This window comes from Thermobia domestica, chromosome 3 (assembly GCF_964235325.1).
Source record: "Thermobia domestica chromosome 3, izTheDome1.hap1.1, whole genome shotgun sequence".
In the NCBI taxonomy this organism is placed as follows: Eukaryota; Metazoa; Arthropoda; class Insecta; order Zygentoma; family Lepismatidae; genus Thermobia; species Thermobia domestica.
The window spans coordinates 276,571,019-276,597,355 of NC_137456.1; the positions used below are offsets into that span (position 1 = coordinate 276,571,019).

The following is a 26,337-nucleotide window of genomic DNA, read 5'->3' on the forward strand; positions in this document are numbered from 1 at the left end:
CCACTTAGTTCACATTGTTCACTGTCCACTCACACCTACATATGCACTGGTTTCACTGGGGAAGTCCTTCATTCGTTTCCTACAGTTATCACATATCTTTTGATCAGTTTCCAGATGTGGGAATTTCTCTGTCACCCGTGGCAGCACCTTTCGTAATTGTTTTACTCTACTCTTATTTTCTATACCAAATGGATTACAGCACCTTGTAGCTTCGTATTTACTTTCCATTCTCACATACCTTTTAATTTCCCAAACACCACCTCATACTGACAAAGTCACTTGCGACACAGAATTATTTATTCGTCGTTAATCAACAATTTGCAATAGACTTCGTCGTAAACTTTGTTATTCAAAGCAAATAGAAGAACACTCCAGCACAAACTGCACACATTCGCAGCTGACCAAGCACTGAACACACAAAACCTACTAAGGCAGGTTTCAACTTGTTCTGTAGACACCTTTGGTGCAAAGAACACCCTAAGTCCATGACAGGTAAAAGTAAGAGTCTTTTGTAACTTCTGTTCCCGTAGTCATCCCAACATGAAATTTACACAACAGGTGGACAGGGTAACACTACACAACATGTGTTTTATTTTTTATTTTTGGACAAAAATCAAAAATGCATTTTTTCAGATATTTGAGGCCACAATGTGTGACCTTGACCCCAAAATTTAACAAAAGTGGTGTACACCTACCTTTTATTGAAAGGGCATTCCTTCAGCTTTACAACAAACCTAGCATGACGTTTCTATCTAAATTAGGAGTGAAGTTACGACCTTTTTTTTTTTTTTTTTTTTTTTTTTAGCATGTTTGCGAAAAATGACACTTTTTTTGTCAGGTTAGCAACACTACTATCTGACAACTACTTATCTTGAAGCTTATAACTTGAAATATGTTGTTTACTCCACAAACTCTTGTTTTTCACCAACTTTCACAATCTGAAATGGTGAGGTTAAAATGTTCTTTGTGTGTGTGTGTGATGATTTGGCGTGGATTGACCCGTATGTAGTAAAGCTTAATTATATCTTAATGTCTTTCAGGCTGGTGGCGGTGCTGTGGTGGGTGTTACCGAGAAGCCAAGGGATCGTGTAATAAATTTGGCTCCTGCCACGATGAATGTCATGAGTGATGAAGAAATATTTTCCTTTACCTATATCGAAGACTGTTGTAGGGAAGGCCGTCTTCTGGATATAAAGGGTTACAGGTGAGTTGATAAATCGCGTAGGACAGCATATCACGTTATAGAATGGATTGAAATTGAAATTAAGTTAAATTTTTAATGCCCATAGGCTAAAGAATTCAAAATATTAATTGCAAGTAAGTGCTGGTGGAGAATTAATGGAATGAAAATAGCGAGAAACAGCTTGGGAATATCTATGGAGACGACGTTGTTCACAACGAACTGAAATGGACTGGGATCAAATCATGAGTGTCGCACAAAAGGTGATCGCTGTACTATTTGACCACCGCACTTGTTGAGGAGGTTAGAGGAATTGCAACTGATGCAATGACAATTTATACGTGTATGCGCGGGGAATTGCACCAGTACTCAAGTATAAAATAGTTCATGTTATCCGTACAGCCTTTTGACACATTACATTTTAAGTCATTCAATCAATTGTTCGGAGGAGTGATAAGGAGTACGAGGACGGGAATTTCCCAGTCTTCAGTTTTTGTAGGTAGAAGATACAGCTTCACTGGTGCCGAAATAAAATATCGTAAAAATCGAAGTTAATGTGTCCGTGAGGAATACAAACACGGGGGGGGGGGGGATTTTTCAGACGTGGATGTTTTTTCCGTTATATCCTTTGTTGAATTTTACGTGGATCACTTGTTGGACGGATGGTTTCGCGAATGAGAATGCTCTTATAAATAGTAACGTAAAGACCGAATTAAGTAGTGGGAAAATATCATTATTGTCAGGTACGGTAATAGAATCTACATCCTCAAATTATAACTGTTCCTCCAACCATAGTGAAATAATATTTTTAAAATGTGTGTTAATATTTGACTCTGTAGAATATTTTTATATCGTAAAACATCTAGTATAGTTTTAGTGCACAAGGTGAATTAATAGTCTCACACCCTTACGTTTCGTAAACGAAGGGACATGAAATATCTAAGTATACCATTATTGCAATTTCTTGACGTTATTGTTGATCTGTACTTATGCTGTCTATCTGTCGTCTAAGTTTTCTTTGTCCAAATTAAAGGTTGGATTCTTCCTTATGAAAAAGGCCTTCAGAAACATTTATTAGATAGCTAGATAAACCTGAAGTAGACGGCCCTCTCCTGTTGTCTCTAATATGTTCTTTGATTCTCGTAGAAATGTTCCTCTATAAAGTTGATTGCAAGAATTTGTAACTTTGTAAATTCCTGGAGAAGAGAGTGGATCTTTGTAGTAACTTTTGTACTCAGAAAGTGATTTCTCAAAATTGTTATCAAAAGTGACCACAAATTTGATCTCTACTTTTTAACTAATTTCTAAATCTTCAGTGAAATACCTAGTCCCAAAGGGAGCGAGACCCATCTTTCAAGTTTGGATGATTGGCTGGAGCGATTTGGAGCTTCTTTATGGAATTTCCAAACCTGTTCGTCTATTTACTTACAACGTATTAACATTGTAGCATTTATTTTACTTAGCTCAACCACTATGTATTATAAGCTCTTGCTTTTTTGAAAACAACCTGTAGGCTTTTAATAAGAAAATTTTCCAGATATTGGTATTTATTGAAAATTATTTTACTATTTTTTAGATTGTTTGTAAATAGAATAGTCTCAAGCATTTAGTTTCCTAAAAATGTTTGAAATTTATTATTGAATCTGTAAATATGTAGATCTAAGAAATTTATATGTTGTCCGATTCCTCTTCTGATGTGATTTTAAGTTTCGATGTATGCTGTTAAATTCGAAAATAAAATCTAATAAATCTTTGTTGTTTTATAACTCAGTAAACCATCATCTCAGCTATTATCTGAGAAACTTAAATTTGCTCTGTTTAGCAATTGGTCATTTTAAATGATTCATAACAATATTTTCTAGACAAGGAGAAAACTTTCTTCCCATTCCAGGCTTTCGTTTTGCTTAAAAAATTACCTTTTCAAAGCTGAAATGAAATGAATTTTCTAGTTCAACATCCAGTGATTCAAAGAGGAAATATTTATGGTTTACGCTTATCTCCAGTATTGTTGTGACTTCTTCAAGTAAATGAATTTTCTAGTTCAACATCCAGTGATTCAAAGAGGAAATATTTATGGTTTACGCTTATCTCCAGTATTTTTGTGACTTCTTAAAGTATTACTTCTGAAAATTTTGTTACCTTTTAACAATTGCTAAAATAGTCGTATAACTTTTTTTTTTTTTTTGTATATGTGATTCATCTTTATATTAGGTTGTAATATATAAATTTTGGTTTTCAGATTAAATAAAAAGTCAAGATACGCCGATGATTATTCTCCTATGGATGTAGTTTTTGGAGGGATGAAGTGGTCAGAAGTACCGTTAAAAAGGTAAACCTTTTTTGTATTATTATTATTATTATTATTATTATTATTATTATTATTATTATTATTATTATTATTATTAAACTTTAATAAGGATGAAGGTCTTTAAAATAAAAATCTCTTAAGTAATAAACAGAAATTTAAGCAATAGTAATAAAAAAAAAGTATAAGTTTCACACCTGGTATAGAGTATATGCTGACTACTAACTCAAATATGAACAGTTTTACGTAGTATAACGAAGTAGTTAAACTTTAATTAAACAACTCCAATGTGCATTGACACCCTCCCTTTGCAACTTGTCTGAGAGAAAAGCAATCAACTTTTCTTCTGAGAACTGTAACGAACACGTCTTCCTGAGAAAATGTACGATGCACAGATTTATGGGCTTATCAGATTTTAATTTGTTATCGTTCCCTAATTGAATATTGCAATGAATTTCTAGATATAACAGTGGTTCATTTTTCAGCCAGTTGTAAACTCTAAGTTTAAAAGTTTGTGAAGACTAAAAAACATGAAGAAGACATGAACATTGTGTCAGCGCTTACTAAAACTATAACTATTCGTGATATGAAGTACGACTATTCATGGCTTAGCTATTTTATATATTTTATGTACGTCTCTTTTGAGGGCAGAGGCTATATGAGACGTTTAATATGGAATCCGAACCCCGTAATACAATGCAATGAGATGAAATATATTATTTAGTTTAACGTCTCACGATTATGCACCGAGGCTAAGGAAGATTTTGGTGATGAGAAATGTATAAAATGGAGGAATAAAGAAAGTGGAGGGAAACGGGAGAACCCCGAGAAAACCCACGCACTTGGTGTTTGTCCACCACGAGAGAGCTTGTTGAGAACAGGGATCGAACCAGGGACCGCACGCACAAGAGGTGAACGCTCTGCCACTGAGTCACCGCGGCCACCGAACCCTGTAATGCGTTCAATGCTCGCCATCAGGAATCAGGTAGGCAAACAGGTGTATAACCCATGTGACAGGTTAGTGCACTTGTATTATGGGGTCATTGATATGTGCACATAAAGTGAAGCGAGGTATTGGAAAAGCAAACACAGGTGGTTTTCTGCATTATCAGACAGGGTTACTAGACCAGATCAGAGCCTTGTGTGATGGTTTGGTGGTTAGCGCATGTGGTCTCGATGGGAGAGTGTTAAAATGTTAATTTCACAATCTTTCTCTTTTTAATCATCCGTCCTCTTTAGCTTAGGTTACGAATACAGGAAGCAGAAAACCTGCTTCCAACTGTCGGGGCCGACTACTGGACGTAAAGAACGTCTGTAGCAGGGAGAAAAACCTGCTAGTTGGATAAGGAGCTTACCTTCTTGATACTGCTGCTTAGGACCAATTTTTTCCATACTCCAATTCTGGAGATTTCAGAAATTTATTGTGCACGTGCATGTGAACAAGGGTGAAATTATAAGTCATGGCAACTTTTTTTCTTTCTTTCTTTCGAATGGAGCATAACAGGATAGATAGAAGATACACGTTGGAAGTTTTATGGCATGTAATGTAGAGTGGTCCCACCAGATAATGTATGTGAGTAGAATGCATGTCTGAGCACGCTCCGAAGTTAAGTAGGTAAGCAACAGTGGTCCGGAATTTAGGTCACGAAGAGTGAATAACGTGTGTATGTGAAAGTAGCATTTTTTTCGCGGTAGAAATGCAGGGTATGCCACACGCTGTTATGAGAAGCATAAAGTGTGCGTGCCCTACCCTATCGAACAGTGTCTTGCGTGGGAAAAGTTTTGCTAACAAATCAGACATTATCATAGGATTTCAACGCGAGGTGACTCACGTTAGCGCATCACGTAAAACCGATGGTATTTAACGCCTTCCTTGTCGTTGGCAACGGACCGTCGATGAACTTTGAGACTACCTCGAAGATCGCTAAACATCCAAGGTAACTTGCAAGACATGTACTGTGTACAGTTGTAAAGTCTGTGTAAGTAGTTTTGTGTAACCGTTGCTCATATTACTACAAACCAATGTTGTTCAATTAACTGTGTTTTGCTTGTTCCCCAAGAGGACCTTCAATCAGCCTTCCTCTGGTGAGGCCATTGGACGGCCTATGCCGTAAGCTTTCCAACGTGTATCTTCGATCTGCCCTGTTACGCTCCATTCGAAAGAAAGAAAAAAAGTAGGTGTCGTAACTTACGACTTAACCCTCGTATATGCACGAGATTTTTACATTTATTTTACATATTTTCCACTTTTACTGTAATTATCAACTATACTGTCTCAAATTCTCTACATCAGTTTTTAATGATATTGATGGAGCGTTAATTTTTAAAGGCTCGCGGCGCAAAAATGTCCCTCGTTGTGCTGCATTAAAAGTCAGAAATAAAGCAACTGGTATCTGTGGAATAAAGAAAAGTAGAAAAATACATGCTGAATATAATTTTGTTGAGGAACTGAAGGCAGATGAGAAAGATTTTTTGCAGTATATTAGAATGAATTTTAGTTACATTCTTAGTAAAGCAGAAACATCGATTAAGGGGCATTCCATATGAAACCATCACATATTAAGTATAATGAATGATTACCCAACCATCAGGAATTTTTTTGATGGTCTCATTAAAGGTACTTTACTGATGACCTGCTGAGAAAGATTACAAGATTTTTTCATATGCTGCCATCTTTTATTTTGGACTTGTTTTTTTTCACTTAGAATGTGTAGTCACTACGCCAGTCTCTCGGTGAATCTGGACTAATATCCTAATCGTGCATAGTATATTTGGATGTAATCTTACATCACACATATTTGGTTTGGATAAGAGAATAGTCCTTTTTAAATCTACTAATGATCTATATTTTCACAAGAAGCCGCAGATATTCATGCGACGAAAAATGGACGTAGATGCAATTTGAAAAGCTGGAGAGAAAATCCTGGTATGCTTGTATGGCGGTGAACTCAATGAAGATGTAAGCACACGAAGATTTAGATTCTTCTGTGTGGAAACTACTACATCCCATTCAGCAGTGGACCTCAGATTGCTTCCACCGACATCAGGGCTTATCACTCCTACAGTTTACATGTATACCATCAAGTACGGACTTAGTTAGGTGATCTCTTAATCCTCTTGACTAGGGCTGGCGATTACAAAATGGAAAGTTAATGCAGCTGTTACTGACCTTTCACTGACTCAAACATATTTACTATAAACGTTACGGTGTATGTGGTCAAGCATGTGGCTGTGGGAAGCAACAACGTCCTGGTCTTACTCATGCAAGAATTGCTGCTGTACTTCATGTACGAACAGTGCACAGATTAAAAGAAAACGAAACAGAGTTAGGAACAGTTATTAGTGCAGTATTATTAAAGGATTCTTTAGTTTCAATTTTTCCTTAATATCTAGCGTGGACTTATTATTTGGTAATTTTAGTTAGTACATGGGAATTTTTAGGACTATTCATTCTTTTGATCTGAATTATATTACTTTGAAGTTTCCACATTTGTATAGAAATAAAGATTACATTCATAGCATCACTGTTATCGTAAGTCAGCATTTTCATAAAACTTTATTCTTTTGTCAGTAGTTGCAGCATTACCACAAACATAGATTACATTTACACTTACAAGCAACACGAAGAGCCTACTGTGTTTAGATGATTAATAAAGTGTAGTAGAGGTATGTTGAATATCTCACTAGAAGGAAATAAAATGAACATCTTTTATAAAAGATGTTAAGGCTGTAATTTTGATCCAGAGCCACATCATTACTCCATTTCTTACTATATTTGCCGTTAATGACCACCAGCGGCTGCCATATTGGTTTTAACCTCCGTCCATACTGAATATTCTTAAGGACTTTTTCAGGCTTGCGTAGAATGTACTCAGCATCATTTTGGCACAGATCTCGTTTCTATTGCAATTTGTTCAATGTAAAGTTTTTGTACGTTAGCTGGACTATAGGCTCGTAACTAATGGTTGAGCAAGTTTAACTGAGTCTCCCGCAATCACTTTTACCCCCTCCTGAAATTTTCAGTTGTTTCCTTAAGTAAATATATATTCAAAAATAATAGTCAAGGAATTTTTACAGAATATTTTGTCGGAGAAAAAAGTTTCGATTTGACTGTGGGGCGAAATGAACAATCCAATTTAAAATGTTAGTAATTCTGGCTCATTGTTTCTTCGAGAAAAAGGCGACAAATATATATATATATATATATATATATATATATATATATATATATATATATATATACGAGGGCTATCCAGAAAGTAGATTACGTTTTCGTCTGTGTCCGCTAGGGGCGGGGCTAGCGCGGCCATCTTGGGGTCAGAGCGTTGCGCAGCTCAGTCGGCATCTAGCCGTGCTAGTGAGAGGTTCGTGCTGTGCTCCGTTAAGATACTGTGACGGTTTGAAATGTCTGCGTTAATTGAAAATCCCGCGAGCTGCGAGGTGCGTGCAGTAATAAGGTTTCTGACAGCAAAAAACTGTAAACCGATAGAAATCTATCGGCAGCTGTGTGAAGTGTATGGGGACAACATTATCACTGAAGGTGGAGTGCGACAGTGGGTCATAAGATTTAAAAATGGCCGAACCAATGTTCACGACGAAGATCGAAGTGGGAGACCCAGCAAAGTGACTGCCGAACTTGTCGAAAAAGTCGATGTTAAAGTCCGTGAAAATCGAAAGTTCACAATAACGGAACTTTCTTTGAGTTTTCCACAAATTTCGCGAAGTTTGTTGCACGAAATCATCAGCGAAAAGCTTGGTTACCACAAGTTTTGTGCAAGATGGATTCCAAAAATCTTGACAGAGGACCACAAAAATCAGCGAATGGCTGCAGCGTTGCACTTTTTGGACGCCTACAATAAGGATGGTGACTCTTTACTCGATCGCATCGTTACTGGTGACGAAACATGGGTGAAACACGTGAACTGTGAAACGAAATTGCAATCAATGCAGTGGGGGCACACAGGTTCTCCCCAAAAACCCAAGAAATGCATGCAAACAATGTCGGCAAGGAAGATGATGGCGACTGTTTTTTGGGACAGAAAAGGTGTGATTTTGGTGGCCTTCCTGGAAAGAGGCACTACAATAAACGCTCAAAGGTATTGCCAAACTCTGCAAAACCTCAGAAGAGCAATTCAAAACAAGCGCAGAGGAATGTTGAGCTCTAAGATCTTGTTGATTCACGACAACGCCCGGCCCCACACGGCAAATGTCACGCGTGAAGTTCTTGAATCTTTTCAGTGGGAGTTGTTTCCTCATCCGCCGTACAGTCCCGACCTGGCACCGAGCGACTTCCACCTATTCCCAGCAATGAAGAAGTGGCTGGCTATGCAGCGTTTTGATGACGACGAACAGCTGCAAGAAGAGGTAACGAAGTGGTTGAAGTCGCAGGCGGCCGAATTTTTCGACGAAGGAATTTCCAAGCTCGTACATCGCTACGATAAATGCCTTAATTTGAATGGTGACTATGTCGAAAAGTAGTATTTGTGTGTGGCTTTCATCTGTATATAATAAAATTTGTTTCCTATACTTTGTTGATTTTTTATTCCAAAACGTAATCTACTTTCTGGATAGCCCTCGTATATATATATGAACGTGACCACTCTGTCCTTATCGACTTGACAACGATTCCTTGCATCGCTGAAGGAGGGATGAATGTAGTAGTTAGTAGTCATTGCTTGTTTTCGGAAATTCAGATATGTTGTCGGAAGCAGCACTTTATGTATTGTGCTAATCTGACTGCTGCTGTATGCTTTTTCCTTTCTTTTCATTTCATGAAAGTTCCAGATGGATTAGCCCACAGCCATCGATATTCAGTCTTCAAAGCTGTTAAAATTACATTAAACTGTGGTAATTGGTCAGTACATTTCAAATGCTTTTGTTTCTACATAGCTCATGAAGGAACATCGTATTTCGTAATACGTAATAGCATTTATGTACGCAACATAGTATCCGTGGGTTTTCTCGGGGGTATTCCTGTTTTCCTCCCACACTCATTCCACCGACTCTTCCATAATCATTCACTTGCCTTAATCATCCGTGTGGCAAGTAGCAAGGGGCATAAACATGGGACGTTAAACTAAAGGATTTAATTTAATTTCATTTCGTTTATGTACGAGTGTGAAGTGAACTGAAATCTCCCCCTTTAAAATTGTTTTATTGCCTTTTTCCTTCCGTCTTACTGTTGTGGCTGTTTCATGTAGGGTATTTTTCTGTTAGTATTAGTAATATTATATTAGTCATGTGGACTTATAATAGTCAAATAAAATACATGCCTTGTAAGATTACCAAGTTACGATATATTGCTTGTGTGATATGAAAGAATAATATTTACGTTTCGATATTTTATTAATTAATTAATTAAGACCTATATTCGTTTTATGTATTTCAGACAAGAAGAAAAGACTGAAGAAGAAGCTTCCGAGTCCGAGACAGAAGAAACTTCCAAGAAACCTCTGCGATCCATGTAAGTTAATCTCACAACGAACTGTGAATTGTATTTAATATTTTTCCTTCCACTTGTATATGCTCTCATGTCAATAATTTCGCAGGGAAAGGATCAATTTAAATACGTTTTCTAGTCAGATCATAAACTGGGTGACAGGGTCGGGCCAGAGAAGAAAGAAAGAAAACATACGTGACAGTCTTAAAGAAAGAAAAAAATATCAATTAAGATTTGAAATACTGCTTTACTTTGCTTAAGCTTGAGTGAGAAATATGAAAGTAAGTAAGGGATTGTATTGTAATCCCAACATTCCTCTCGTTTTGGCTTGGTGGGCTATGTAATTTTCCTTGCAACTGTATATGTTATGTACTGTATTTTTTCGGCGTAAAAGTTAAGGTATATAATACATACAAAAAATTTACTCTGTGAATGAAAAACTAGAACTAATTATATGTAATCATAACAAATATTAAGTATTAACATGACTATCCAAACAGCAATCAAAACAGGTTCTCCACGAGAATTTCACGATCTTCAGTGTGTATCCCATAAAAAAAGCTTACGTTGCTTGAAGAACTAAATTTTCTAAGCGAATTTCTTGACAGTAAAGATGTTTATGGTTAAAACAATATAGTATTCCTTTTATATACGTATTTGTATATTTATGTATATAATAAAATAAAGTGAATTATTTACCTGTACGTCTTCTTTGGTTTTTTATTTAAACTATATTTCGGTAACTCTTGGCTTTTACCATTTGCAAAGGATGAAAACTTTGACGAAAACGAGATTTTCTTGTGGATTATATTCTTGTTGATTTTCTGTTATTCCAAACTCCTGGTCCATTATCCTGTTGTCAGACAATTTTTTAGAAAACAACACCGAACCCTTCCTTATAAATGTTCTCTGTATTAATCACCACGAAATATAATTAAGTAAAATATAATGATCTTGCGAATAAATCACACTATTCACATCTTGCTATTATTTTAATAAGAGGATAATGAACCAGAAGTTCGGAATAACAGAAAATCAGGAACAACAAGAATGTAATCCATAGTAAAATCTCTTTTTTCGTCGAATTTTTCAAACTTCACGAAATGTAACAGCTAAGAGTTACCGTAAAATAGTTTAAATAAAAAGCCAAAGAAGACGTACAGGCGAATAATTCACTTTATTTTATTATATACATAATTGCAGGGCCAACTTTACCAAGTATGCAACACGTGCATTTGCAAGGGGCAGCAGAAACCTGGCACAAAATATACAAAACTCACAAATATGAAAAATATATTTAATTAAAATACATATTTTTAGCTCAAAGTTAGTTCCTGACGAACTTAATATAACTTTTTGCGTATTCGGTGAATCTTGCGTTTTCATTGATGCTACTATAATTAGGATGGAGTATTGTACTTAATATCTTGACTTTTAAATGCGTTCTTTTTAGGGATGGGGGATGTTACTATTGCACGGGGCGGGGAAGTATTACATTTCTTGTTAATAACTTCTGCTATAGCTTGCCATTACTGATATCCAGACTTTAAGAAAGAGAGAGAGAGAGAGAGAGAGGAAAAATATGTAGAAATAGTGATTAGGGATTTCTAAGAGGTTGCTTTTAAGTTCTATGGTCTAATAACTTGTGCTGTTTTCCTACTACCGGTACTCAAAATTGAAGTTTAAAAAAATGCCAACAAGTTATATAAAAACCTATTCCACAACGCTTAATCGCAAATTTGACATAAAAAAGTTCCTATGAATTAAATCTATACAAAGACGACAAAACATGTCACTTTTTAGCCAATTTTATATTTTCGCTTCGTTGTCACATTGAGATTTACAGTATTTGTTGGAGAACGTTGATAATAGCTGAATTAAAAATTCCTTATTTAGGAATATATAAATATATAATATATATATATTTCGTTTTTACCAGTGAACTGAAAGGAAAGGAAACGTTGTAATTTACTTGCCTCTACAAATGTACAAATCATGTTTTACTACGCTTGTATAGATTCATTTTTCACCTGTAATCTAGGTTAGCTAGTTGTTCTTGTACACACACATTCAGTGCACCATCCCATACCATAGATTACGAATGGTGTTTGTAATTTTAACTGGTGTACTTTTGGTGAAAATATTAAAAATCGGTATCTCATTAGAGCAGGTTCTTATAAAAATAGTATTTGTAAAACCAACACCAGTTTTAACTTAATATAAATATATGAACTCATTTGTAACTTAAGTGATATTATATTGGAGATACGGTATTGTTATTCCCTTTGGTGGCTATTAACATGAAAACTTAACTAAAGACATATATATATATATTTAATTTACTGGGTTTAGCAATTTAGTTTTCCTTCATAGACTCACGTATGATTTTTCGAGTACTTTCCAAGAGCTACGTGCTTAATACACGCGAAATATTTAATTTTAGCCCAGAAATGGTGATACGCAACATGTGAAAGTGTAAATTGCCCGAGTAAATACTATAATTTTATTTATTTTGTAAATATTAGTATTTTTTTTAAAGTTCTTATTTTTCAAATGCGAAAGACAGAAATCGCATCATGGACTTAATGATTGTAATAATAATAATAATTGTAATAAAATTATTATATATAGTAGAACGCGTACTTGGCTGGGAACTTATTGCTAGAAGTTAATGTTGCGCCTTCTCTGTGAAAGACACGGAGTCACTTTCGGCGAGACTGTGTGTAATTTGAAGCCGATATGAAACTATAAGTCCATATTTTGCACATTCTTCATCAGAAACTGGACGTTAAACTTCAGCTGTCCTGTATTAAGCTAATAAATCCAACAAGATAAGTATTATAGTGTGAATCCAGATGAAAATTTGTTAACGCTCCTGTATGAAAGAAACTAAGCTATGGAATCTTTTACATCTACAAAGGAATAAGCCCATTAACTAAACAGTCAGATAATGTGAGTGGTAGAGTGGTTCATTGGTAGAGCTTTTACCTCTGATGCGAGGGTCGCTGGATCGATCTCAGAATATGTATGTATGTTACACAACGTAGTGTTCGTGGAATCATTCATTTTCCGTTTCCACTAGGCTCTTAGGGCATAATCGTGGGAAATTAAAATAAAGATTTAATGTGAATTCAACACAAACATCTCTCAAACCGTTGAGTGTAGAATTATTTTGTACACATATTCTTCAACCTCAGACTGCGAATTAGTTTTTTTTTCTATCATTTATTTATTCGGTTATTATTACTTATTATTATTTAGCTACTAAGAGTCTGTTGTTTTATTTACCATCTATTTTGTTCTTTCTAGGAGAAATTATACTTATAAAGACCGAATGGCTATAATTAATTACATAAAAAAGCATGATGCATTCTATATGGTGAAAGGAACTACATTATGGAAGAATATGGAGAAGAAACAGGTAAGCTTTAAAATCTGCATAGACGCCACCACTTAAACTTGGTTGGGATCTCTCACTTGTGAGATCTGGCAATATCTATGATTTATAAAAAATCGAGTATAACATAGATAAAAATAACACTAACTAAAAATTTTATAGTACAACGATAACGTGTATATCATGTTTTTAGTTTGTGTTCATTTTTATTTAACCCGTAGGGCAAAATTGTAATAATACCACGCACAAGCTTTACATCAGAAGAAGAAGAAATGTAATATTGAATGTCATAAATAATGTTGATTTGGTGATGCCTGTCTTTGCGTTACCACGTGCAATTGTTTGTTGATCGGTTGTTATGGCAATAGGTAGTTGTTGAGTTGGTTGCCAGGGAAACAATTAGTTACATGTAAATGTTTATAGCTAATTATGATTATATAGCTAAGTCAGCCATACGTTGTGCAATTGTAAAACTAATTGATACTAATGGGAAATATAGTGTCTCATCTAAGTGAAATAAATGTATAGTGATTGAAGATAATTTTAGTAGTGAATAATAATTCGTCATTATATAGATACGACTATACGATCGTAATAATTCGAGTTGTGGGCATTTGTTAGAATAGAATAGCAATAAATTTAAATATTGTGTCGTGTCAACAAAGGTCTGTTGGGTGAAAATACTGTCAGCCACTAAAAAGTATTTAAATCTTTTAAAAATCTGTGGATTTTTATGGATATTTTCGACTTTCACTTAGGAAGCTCCTGCTTTTACCGTAACTATTCTTAGGTTCGTGGTTTGGTCAGGTAGTCTAAAACGTAGTGAGTCTATTGCTCACGAGATGGCATTAATGTTCCAAATTTCGGGTATATGAGTCGGAGCTGGTGAGGCCTGATAGCTGATAGTTGAAGCTAGTAGATGTGGAAAAAGTATTGGAATTCTTATAATTATACGTAAGGTAATGGGCCGTGAAGATGAGTGAACTTTCCGTAAAACTACACATTTTACAATTTTGTTTCGATAAAGGCGCAAATATTTCACAGGACTCGGAAGAAATTTTTGCTGTTTATGGGTGAAATACTTTATCAAAAGCAACAACCAAAAGATGGTTCAATCTCTTTCATTCTGGGTGTTTCGATGTCGAAGATTCTCCTCACAGTGGGCATGCAGTTACAACAAAACTGGACGATATTCTGGCAAAAGTCGAGTAAGACCAAATGTAAGCAGTGATGACAATAAGCTAAACATCCATAACCATATGCAGTTAAACCATTTCGTGGCCCCGCGTCGCGTAGTTGCTAACGCTCTCGCTTTCAGTGCGAGCGGTCCCGAGTTCACTTCCTCGTGGGGGCACTCGGTGGAAAAAGTGTAAAAAGTTTTTCAGCCCAGCCGTCCTGATTGAGGTTTTCCGAGGTTTCTCATTCACACAAGGCAAATGCCGGTGTGGTACCTAACATATAGGTCCCAGGCCGCTTCCTTCCTTTCCCAATCCTTTCTGTCTTGTCTTTCCCTAGATAGTGTGCTCGCCGAGGAACGTCATCCCTGATACGTGACGGGCTAACATGGCCAATAGATGCCGCAAGCCCAAAAATCTAAATCCTAAATCCTGTTAAACCATTTCGGGAAAGCTAACTACAAAAAGGGTGCCATACGATCTAACTCAAAAACATTTCTTGGATCAAACTTCTTCTATCGGCGAATCTCTACTGAAACGTAACGAACTCGAGCCATTTTTGAAGCAGCTACTCACGAGTGATGAAAAGTAGATAACCTATAACAACAATATGCGAAAAAGATCATGGTCGAAGCGAGGAGAAACTCCACAGTTGGAGACAAAGCCTATACGTACACCCAGAGAGGTTATGCTTCGCATTTGGTGGAATTGGAATGGCGTCGTGCATCACAAGCTGCTGCCACCGGCCAGAACGATAGACTCGGACCTGACTGTCGACAATTAGCGCGAGTGTATCTGGCAATTCAAAAGAAATAGCCAGAACTGGTCAACAGAAAGTGTAGTGTATATTATTCTGAAAACGTCAGACCGCATGCCTCTAAGGATCCGTTAGAAATTGAGAGAACTTGGCTGGAAGCTTTTAATGCTTCCATCGTATAGCCCGGACCTGGCACCATTAGATTATTATTATTATTATTATTATTATTATTATTATTATTATTATTATTATTATTATTATTATTATTATTATTGTTGTTGTTGTTGTTGTTTTGGTCTCTAGAACTCAGAAAGGTGTTAAGTTTGTTTTTAGAAAAAAGCCTGTGATAACTACATGCCCCATTTTTTGACCAGAAACCACAGAATTTCTATAGCGGCAGGATTATGGTATTCTCCCGCAGAATGGCAGGTTATCGGTCTGAGGTTTTGCAACCAAAAAAGTCAACTTTTGAAAATGATTTAGGAGAGGAGAAGAATTGAGGGTACATTTTCTTATGGATATGATAGTCCTGAACTGTAGGTGTAAGAAATGTTGCACAACCTGCACTTACAGGGTATTTAGGTACATATAAATATCGGTCGAATGACAGCAGCTTTTTCTCATCCAAAGCTCTTACAAGGATTTTAAAATTCTTAAAGGTTAGTAGGTAAAGTTAAAGGCTGTCATAAACTTATTTATTCATCATTTTGGTAATATGCAGCTCAAGCAGTTTAATTCTTTTTTTTTAATTTAAAAGGACTAGCATATACTAGCAGACGACGTTTCTATGTGTGAGTGTGTGTGTTCTCGCTTAGCGGATGCATGTGGGTGGAGTGACCTTGATCAGCACTTCTTTAGCCAATCACAGCTCTGTCCGCTCTTACGTCACTTAACGCGTGAAACCCACGCGAACAGCGAGAGCTGAAGAGATTTAGCGGGAGACAACTACTTGGCGCCGAAGAGACGAATATGTAACAGCTTCTCCTACCCTGCTGCAACAAGACACTGTGTAATCATGTTCTGCAATTAATCGAATCGAATTATTTTTCACATTATAAGAAACATCCATATACATTATTATCATCATTGTTATCTCCCAATTTAAAGCTATGTAAGTATCAATATAATTAAAATTTCCGAATCGATTGACGAGTATTTTCTGCGATTGTGCATGTCATCTCCTATGCCTAGTGGCTATCTATTTGAGTACATAGTGCAAAATTTACTTTTTACTCATTATTTGTGTAATTTGTTAATTTTCGGAAATATGATGCTGAATCTTTTGTGTCTCTAAAAGTTGTACGTAGAATTTTTGCTTATGTGTAGTTGGCGTTGAAAGGAGCTTTCTTCGGATAACTTGTTTCATCGTCAACGCTCGAGCAAACGTCCTATTTACGACTATATAATATAATGTTTGCTCTATTTGGACCACCATCCTATGGAGTAAACGTTATAAAATGGTGCCGGGACATATATGTCGAAGCAGAAACCTTTCTTTTTGTATAAATGTTCAGTTTTTGTGTGTTTATGAGCATAGGCCTAGGTATTCTTGATGTTCAAAACTTGCTGCGTAATTTTTGCCGCCATCTCCGAGTCAATAAGTACATGAAATTCGTGTCATTGTATCCTTATCCAGTGCATTCATCCTTGCATATTGAAGCCTAAATCCTGTCTAAATTAGAATATTTTTATTATTTGCATTCTTAGATTTTTGTAGAAATTAGTCAATTATTTGTGTTAGCGAGTTTGTTATATTTGCAACATCATGGCTGAGGGTGATCTTAGAACAGTTCTCTTATCTATGCAAAGGGAACTGAGTGCATCAATTAATGAAATTAAAGAAAACCAAAATGAATTGAGTGATAATCAAAAGCGTGTGAGTGAAAGCGTTGAGGCGATAAATGTAAACCAACAGAAAATGCAAGACGATATCAATGAATTACTTAGCGAGTGTCGTGAAAACATATCCCAATGTAAAGATGATTTGTCAGGTGAAATTAACAATGTGAATAAGTGTATTAGTGCAGTGCGGCATGAATTGATAGAACGAATTGAAGCTGTGGAATTAAAGTGTTTTAATACGAGTGAAGATATACGTAGAAGTGTACGTGAATTAGCCGATGCAATGCATGATATACGGGGCACAGTTGAAGAAAATACGCGCCAAGTAAACGATCAACAACGTCAATTAAGTGAATGTTGCAATAAAGTGGATGATTATGAGAAAAGGTTGCGTTTGGTCGAAAGTCTCGACAAGTACCGTGAAAGTAGAATTCAGAAGTGCGAGACTAAACAAAGTGAATACGGCATAGCAGTGCAAGAGTGTATTCAAGTGTGTCACGAACAGAGTAAATTTAACCAACAGTGTTTTGAAACGTGTCTCCGCGCCAGTGAATTAAGTGAACAAACTAAGCAAGATGTGGAACGATTATCAGAGCATGTGCAGCGTATAGAATTAGCAAATGAGCACCATCATACTGGAAGTAATATGTCACAAAGAAACACAGGTTCCGTGCACAGTGTGAAGCGTGAGAGAAAATCGAGCAGTGAGTCTCAAACGGCGTCCGATACAGAGGTGGAAAGTGACGTAATAAAGAGAACTGTGTCAAGAATCAAAACCGAAAGAGAAAGTCCGCGTATTAAGCGTGCAAGAAATAGTGAAGTGAAGGCAAGGCGTTGTTCGTTGCGATTAGCAGACATTAAGCAACTCTCTACATTTTCAGGTGATATGATGAAGGAAAGTGCAAGTGCATTTTTAGAAAATTTTGGTAGAGAAATGTCATTCGCCGGAGTGCCTCAAAGTGAATATTTGACGATCATGCCATTGATTCTTAAAGACAGTGCACTTAAGTGGTACGATTTACACGGTAAGAAGTGTCAAACTTTTCAAGAATTTGTGATAGAGTTTCAGAATGCATTTGAGAGTCCCTTAGTGAAAGCTACGCGTCTGCGCAAATTGCGATCTATTCCGTTTGACCCAAAACGTTATAGTAGTGTTGTTGATTTTGTTACAGAGCGTTTTAGTCAAATTCAAGCTCTGGAAGAATACGAAAATCCAACCATTACGTTGTCACACGTCATCACTCTCCTGCCCAAGCGGTACCAATTAGCTATGATGGGTTCTATGCCTGATAACATAAATCAGTTCCTTGCGAGTGTGCAGTCCATCGAAGGATTGTCAGGAATTACTAATATGTACGACAATCAGCGTAATAAGCAGAAACAGCAAGGTGGTGCCGGCGTTAGTGTGAATAATGTGAAAGTAGAACACGGTAGTGAAGTGAGTAGTGATAATAGTGCACGTCCGAATTTCAAACAGGGATGGAAAAAGAAATTTCATAGACGTGGACGGCGAGGTAATTTTAACAGAAATAATAATAACTCGAACGGTGGTAATCAGTCGCAAGGTAATGGCCGACAAAACACAAGTGCAAATGAAAATCGAAACGAAACGCAAGGTGCAAGGGCAAACGAAAATCAAAGTAGTGCGTCGACTTCCCAAGGTAGTCCAAATCAAAATAATAATTGGTTTCCAACATTTAATAGAGGTCCTAGTGTAAATAATGGTAACAATCAGCAACGTCAATATCCATAGCAACAAAGTGGTTTTTATCCGCAGAGTTCTGTGCCTTTAAACTAGTAGCGCCCTCCCACTTGGTCGCTGAAAAGGGGAGGGATTTCAGTAGTGTAAACCGGATTACTTTTCCACGTATGTGCAACGAGGAAGATTTACAAGCAGAAGATGATATAAGCAATGATAATGAAGAAGTGATCAAATGTGAATTAGGTCATAATACAATGAGAGTAAAAATTTTGTTAAACGATCAACCCAAAATCTGTCTGTTAGATAGTGGATCAGAACTATGCCTATTACGGTATAATATTTTTCGAGAAGTAACAAAGTGTGTAGCAAACGTGCATTTGCAAAAAGGAGAGCATATCGTTTTGTGCGATTTTCTAGGAAGAAAGAAAAAGAACGTGAAAGGAAAGGTTATTTTACCGGTACAAATTGAAAATGTGGAAGTGCCAGTTGAGTTTCTTGTGTTAGCAGAACTGCGCGAAGACGTAATACTCGGTGCAAACTTTCTCGAGAAATTAAACAGTGTCATCGATTTTAAGCGAAGTAACTTGCGTGTTGAATTTCAAGGAATTAGTGGTGAAGTGCCTTTAATACAGAGAAATAGTGAAAATGTCATTGTAGCTAATGTAAGTGAAATTAAGTGCAAGGTAGCCCCTATTGTCGTGTTGTCCGAGATAAGGGACCTTAATGATTTTTATGCGAGAACGATGAATGTGTTCCGCAGTGGGTGCGCCGAGCCTTTAGAGAAAATTGAAGCTAGTGACTTAGTGGAGGACTTCCCACCGGATCTATATTTCACAGTAGATGAAATAAGGGATGCAGTTACACGCGCTACGCTGTTTAGTGAAAACGAGAAAGAAGAATTATTTCAGTTGTTAATGAAACATAGGAAAGTGTTCGCCCGTTTTCCTGGCCTGTGTAACAAATTTCAGTACCGATTAGAAGTGGATACAAATGAACCCATTGTTGCTCGTCCTCATGATATTCCGCACAAATACAAGGAAGGAGTGCGTGAAGAGATCCGAAAATTGTTAAAGTGGGGTGTCATTAGACCTAGTTCATCATGTCATCTATTACCGTTGCACGTAGTATTGAAAAAGAGTGGAGCGTTGAGAATAGTAACAGATTGTAGAGCATTGAATGTGCAAATTAAGAATCCAGCTCTGCGTGTAGAAAAGTTGTCAGACCTCTTTGCTAAATTTAGTGGAAAACGTGTGCTAGGTACTCTTGATTTTACTAGTTCGTATCAACAATGTGGAATTACAGAAGATTCTATGCCATACTTAGCCTTTTTGTTTGAAGGAACGTTATATGAGTACACACGCATGGTGTTCGGTGTGAAAAATGGATCATCTGTATTGCAGTTGTGCTTGAATAAAGTGTTCCCTTTAGCGCTACAAGAGAAATTAATCAGGTATATGGACGATGTAGCTCTTGGTTGTACAACCGTACCAGAATTCTTACAGCAGTTAGATGAAGAACAGTTCAGTGACATTTTAGAGAGAGCCGAAAAGGAAGCCAACGGAGATTATATGAACCAAGAAGAAGAAAGTAAAGAAGACCAATTGTGTAGCATCAATAATAAAGATCAAGAAGTGAGAGTACATTCTAGTTTTGTTGACGAAAATATTTTGTGGTATGTACGACATGGTTATTTAGATGAACGAAAATTGTTGAGTTTATTAGAAAAGTATTACCATTAGCACTTCGAAGAAGTCAGTTTGAATTTAGAGACATGTGAGGAGATATTAGAGCAATATACACGTTTATTAGAGTATTCCTTTTGTTGTTATTGGAACAACATTGAAGTTTTACCTTAAAACCTACGACCACATTTCGCCATGAATTTCATGCGCATCGTTTTTCTTTTTGTCTTCTATAAAACTCTATGGGGTTTCCTTAGTATAACTTATTTTTGTTAACCACATCTCTGTGTGTCTTCGTGGTCGTATTTATAGTGGGTAGGTTTATATGGTTCTTGTGGGTTGGCTCTTCTTCATTTAGTCGTCAGACCATCCCTAAGATGGATACAGGTTGGCATCTGTAGACATCTGACGTTGCCTCAATATAATTCTCCATCATTCGAGCTTATATTGGTTTATTTCTCTCTTCACTATAGTATTCATGTAATAGTCATCATTAAGGTTATATCTATAGGCTTATTATATTATCTATCTATCTATCTATATATATATATATTTTATTCAGCATCATGTCCTATATAGGTATATTTCAGTATTAATTTATCATGTACCATGTACTTATTTGATGAAGTTGCACGAAGGCGTTGAGGTTTTGAGACGTGCTTGTCGTGGTTTGTACTCGTGAAGTGATTTGAAAAAAAAAAAAAAAAAAAAAAAGAGAGAGAGAGAGAGAGAGAGAGAATGAAAGAAGAAATACTTACATTTCTTTTGTTAACCCATCCCAAGTCAACTTCCTTTTAACCATAATTATGTTATTTTAATATGAATCCTATTCAACTTCCTAATTATAGTAATTACATGTAACACGTAGAAACATACACTTGATATCCATACACGAAGAATACAACACAAGGAAGAACACACGTAAACCCAAACAATAAGAAGAACACACATTCTATTCACCTCTACTTAATACGAATGCAACGGAAACAAGTGCAGCACATTTTAAGTAAAAAAAAAAAAAAAAGTAGAAAGGAAGATGCAAATTAGACGTTAATAAGTTTATACGCAATAAGTGTCAGTATTCCATGCATCTTCATATTGGCGCCGAATTTTGAAAAATAGTCCAGTGTTATAAAAAGGGACTATAGCCTGCAGAGACCTTCTAGAACTTCCACCGATGGACCTAGCCCTATCCAATGGGAAGAGGATAGGAGCAGAAGATTTAATCGTCGAGTGTTCATTCAATGGGAAGAGAATGAACGAAGAGGATGGCCTATGGACTGGACATTGTTCTGGAGCATGGTGTAGATTGTGAATAGTGGACAACTTGGACAGTGTAACGTATGCAGATAGTAAAAGTATAAACAGTGTGTTATAAATGAACAGTGAAGTGTTGTTATTCGAACTGGAAAATATATCTATATTTATTTTAATATTCATTTTTCTTTTTATGTTCAATTAATTGCAAAGGTGAAAGTGTTTCTAAAAGTTGAAATTAATTCATTGCTTGAAGTGTTTTCTCATTTTATTCACATTATTTACAATATTTTAGTGTATGTGTTAAATATCCAATTTCCTTAAGTATTGAGTGAATTTTCATTTGATCTAATAGGACTGTAATAAATATATTTCTATGCATTTATCGATATATTACATATTTATAGACTGAATAAACATTTTATATGGTTGTAATTACAGCAGTAAGTGAAGTGAAGTGAAGTGTTTGTGTGAACTGTAACTCAACCCATGTGTACGTCAAAACTTTATACAGTGTGTCCTCGTCATACGCAGACACAAACTATCAATGTTGCCAGGGTTCTTAGGATAAACGTATCTCATCAGAACTTTACCTATCAGCTGTTCGGGTGCCATTTGTCATAAACTCATTTATTCATCATTTTGGTAATATGCAGCTCAAGCAGTTTAATTCTTTTTTTTAATTTAAAAGGACTAGCATATACTAGCAGACGACGTTTCTATGTGTGAGTGTGTGTGTTCTCGCTCAGCGGATGCATGTGGGTGGAGTGACCTTGATCAGCACTTCTTTAGCCAATCACAGCTCTGTCCGCTCTTACGTCACTTAACGCGTGAAACCCACGCGAACAGCGAGAGCTGAAGAGATTTAGCGGGAGACAACTACTTGGCGCCGAAGAGACGAATATGTAACAGCTTCTCCTACCCTGCTGCAACAAGACACTGTGTAATCATGTTCTGCAATTAATCGAATCGAATTATTTTTCACATTATAAGAAACATCCATATACATTATTATCATCATTGTTATCTCCCAATTTAAAGCTATGTAAGTATCAATATAATTAAAATTTCCGAATCGATTGACGAGTATTTTCTGCGATTGTGCATGTCATCTCCTATGCCTAGTGGCTATCTATTTGAGTACATAGTGCAAAATTTACTTTTTACTCATTATTTGTGTAATTTGTTAATTTTCGGAAATATGATGCTGAATCTTTTGTGTCTCTAAAAGTTGTACGTAGAATTTTTGCTTATGTGTAGTTGGCGTTGAAAGGAGCTTTCTTCGGATAACTTGTTTCATCGTCAACGCTCGAGCAAACGTCCTATTTACGACTATATAATATAATGTTTGCTCTATTTGGACCACATCCTATGGAGTAAACGTTATAAGGCTGAAAACTTAGAATGTAAACACTATTCAAAACTCTGTTACTCAGAATGTAATAATTTACACTTTATTTTCTGTGCAAGCTTAAGTCTATTTCATTATTGTAACTCATTGTATAGTGTGTGATGTTTCAGGTTTTTATATAACGGTGAAATCAAGGAAATAAAGTATTTGTGATTGTAAGATCTGAACTGATTTGTAGCATTCGAGTGCTACAACAAAGGAGCAAGGTGGCTCAGTAATATAGTGTTTACTTCTAGTGAGATATAGTGTTTACCCAGAGCGTAGGCATATCATCTCCCTCGGTACAAAGTTATCATACTTCACTTCGGCGCGAGAGACCTGGGTTCGATTCCATAAGCTGTAGGTCCTTGTTTTATATTGGTGATGAAAGATACGTTAAACTAGAACCAACCAATCTAGGCTTTTGAGCTACCGTATTCGTGGATTTTCTCGAGGTTTTATTGCTTCTTGTACTTTATATTTCATCATGTAACTTTATATCATCCTCTAATTTACCTAATTCTAGGTGAACCGAAACTTTTATTGCGTTTATTAGTATCTTCATTAGAACTCGATACCGAGGACACCGTACCTACCGGAAGCAGATACTTCAGCCATGAGTACGAGGAAGTTATATGTAGGTGCATAAGTTATTCATGTAAACTAATATTCTAATTAAATACTACTACAGAATTTCTAGTTATACAACAGAAGTTTCTTTCAGGAGTGATTTTCCTGGTTACTCCATGCTCGTTCCATATTAGAACGGTACCACTTACTCAATTTCGTCTTTTCCCGTAAAATATTTATGATTGGATTTCTTCAGTTAAGAGTGAAGTTCAGATTAACAATAATTCGAGTTATCTGTAAAAGCCGCTTATAAAATGAAGAACTAACGGCGCTAGATCATTGTGCAGGAAGTAGTGTTCCATTGGTTGAATGACATGTTTTTCCGATAATGTAATGGGAGAAAGAGCGTGTAAAATAAGCACCATGGTCACCTGACTTTGGCATGTAGAAAATTTTGAGCTATTCAGCGCTGTAGCGAGGCAGAGTACCGTTGGCAACAATCAGTTTTTGCGCCCTTTCTACTTCACCATTTTTGAAACTCTCGTGCATTTTTTTTTCTAATCGAGATACAATAATAAGGTAAAACGATAAATATGTATCATGCATTTGAATCACCAAATAACACAAAGTATTATTTAAATTTGTGTACTAAGTTTATGTACGAGGGATTGCTGAAAAATTCTTAACTCAACCCAGAAGGAGTACAGGTAGAATGATGAAATTGTACAGTTTGGAAGACGATATCTCCATGTAAAAATACAAATTTTCATATTCATAACGAAATTCTTATTATGCTTTTCTGATCATTGAACTGATCATGTGTGCCCAACCAGTGAATTTCACGAACATCGAGATGAGAGCTGTGATCAAATTTTTGTTCCACCAAGGAAAGTGACCGAAGCAAATTCATGAAGAAAATAGTGAAATATTACAGGACTCTCCTCCGATCAGATGATGCTCTACTTGCAGGAAGACCAAAACGGGTGACTCTCCTCAAAATCGTGGATGAAATTCGTAAAATTGTTCTTGAAAATAGCAGAATTTCAGCCAAACATGCGGCAGTGATTGTGATATTTCTCAGGAACGCATCGGTAGCATAATTCATCATGACTTGGACATACGTAAGCTCTCGGCAAAATAGGTTCCCAAAAATCTGTGAGCAGATCAAAAGCGTGAAAGAGCGAAGGCACTAAGGAAAGTCATCTTCCATTTGGACCACAATGCCGATCAAGTTCTGTCACGAATAGTAACCATGGACGAAAGATATTTGTAGCACAACGATCCGGAAACGAAACAGTCAGTGAAGTGGCAGCACTCAGGTTCCTCTCGCCTCAAGAAGTTCAAGAGACAGAAGTGGACCGAGAAAGTATTTACAACATTCTTCTGGGATAAAGATGCAGTCGTACTCACAGACTATCTGTCCAAGAGTCAGACATTTAATGCAGAGTATTACCCTGTATTACTCACAAAACTGAAAGACAAATTAAAAGTGCAAGGCCGCGGAAAATCGAATAAAAAAATTCTGTTCCGTCAGGTTCCGATACCCCTGTCCATCGAGTGTTGCAAACACAACTGACATTGCATGATCTATGGTTTCAGTGTCTAGATCATCCTCTTTACCTACTTCCCAAACTCAATCAACACTTAAAAGAACACCATTTTGGATCTGATAAGGAAGTGATTAGTGCTACAGGACAGTGATGTGAGGAACAGTCTTCAGATTTTTTTAACTGGTCTGCACAAATTGAAGCACCGTAGAAAGAAGTGTACTGAACTTCGGGGGAAGTATGTAGAATAGCTGTAAAATTTCATCATTCCACGTGCACTCCTTCTGAGTTGGGCTACGAACTTTTCAGCAGCTTCTCGTATATATATATTATGCAGTCATGTTCTAAGCAAAACCTGGTACATATTGTCTTTATTAACTAAATCAGGCATTAACATTTACATCGCAGTCATAAATGTACACATGTAATAACATAGGGCTAAATGACAAATTCAGAGATGGTTACTCTGAATTGTTTCAGTGGTAAAACCCCTGAACGAGGGGTCCGTGATTCGATCCGAGGCCTTGTAAGTTTGTGCTGACCAACATCGTGTCTCTGGATCTCTCAAAGCTCTCCAGTTTGCTCCACATCCAAGTACTTCATGATCATTCACTTTCATTAATTATTCATTGTTTTTTTACCTACAGGGCATAAACATAGGATGTTAAAGTTGTATTTATTATTATTTTTACAAATTCATTGATTATTTCAAGAGAGTCCAGTTTATGTGCAATTCCGCTATTAATGCTGAGTGTCCATATTGGAGTGATTACGTGTATGTTACCCATACAAATGTTTGTAATTAAATCGTATTGCTGAGCCTGTAATTCTGTTTGATTTCGAGTGTTCTTTCATCGAGTTATCATAAACAATAGAATAAATTGATTCGAGATCCTTGGATGTGAACCTCATAGAAGAGAAGTTGATGGAAATCTTAGAAACCAGTTGTTTTGTGCCCTTTTGGACCTTGTGAAACGAGAGGTCCCACGCCGTGTTTTAATTGCGCCGGTGGCTTTCTTCTTGCTTTTTTTTTTTTGGGGGGGGGGATTTCACACAGTCGCATCATAAGAATGCTGTATTAATATATGTGAATA

At 36.4% G+C, this 26,337-nt stretch overlaps 1 protein-coding gene across 2 annotated transcripts in view; it reads left to right on the forward strand.

The window, feature by feature from the left end:
* The window catches only part of LOC145681078 (uncharacterized), a 157,879-nt gene that overhangs the window by 20,506 nt on the left and 111,036 nt on the right, over positions 1-26,337 (forward strand). For both annotated transcript variants that reach the window (XM_081752438.1, XM_081752439.1), the window contains exons 2-5: positions 1,041-1,204; positions 3,420-3,509; positions 9,874-9,948; positions 13,234-13,345. In XM_081752438.1, coding sequence (XP_081608564.1) covers positions 1,041-1,204; positions 3,420-3,509; positions 9,874-9,948; positions 13,234-13,345 — 441 coding nt within the window. The remainder of the gene's footprint in view (positions 1-1,040; positions 1,205-3,419; positions 3,510-9,873; positions 9,949-13,233; positions 13,346-26,337) is intronic.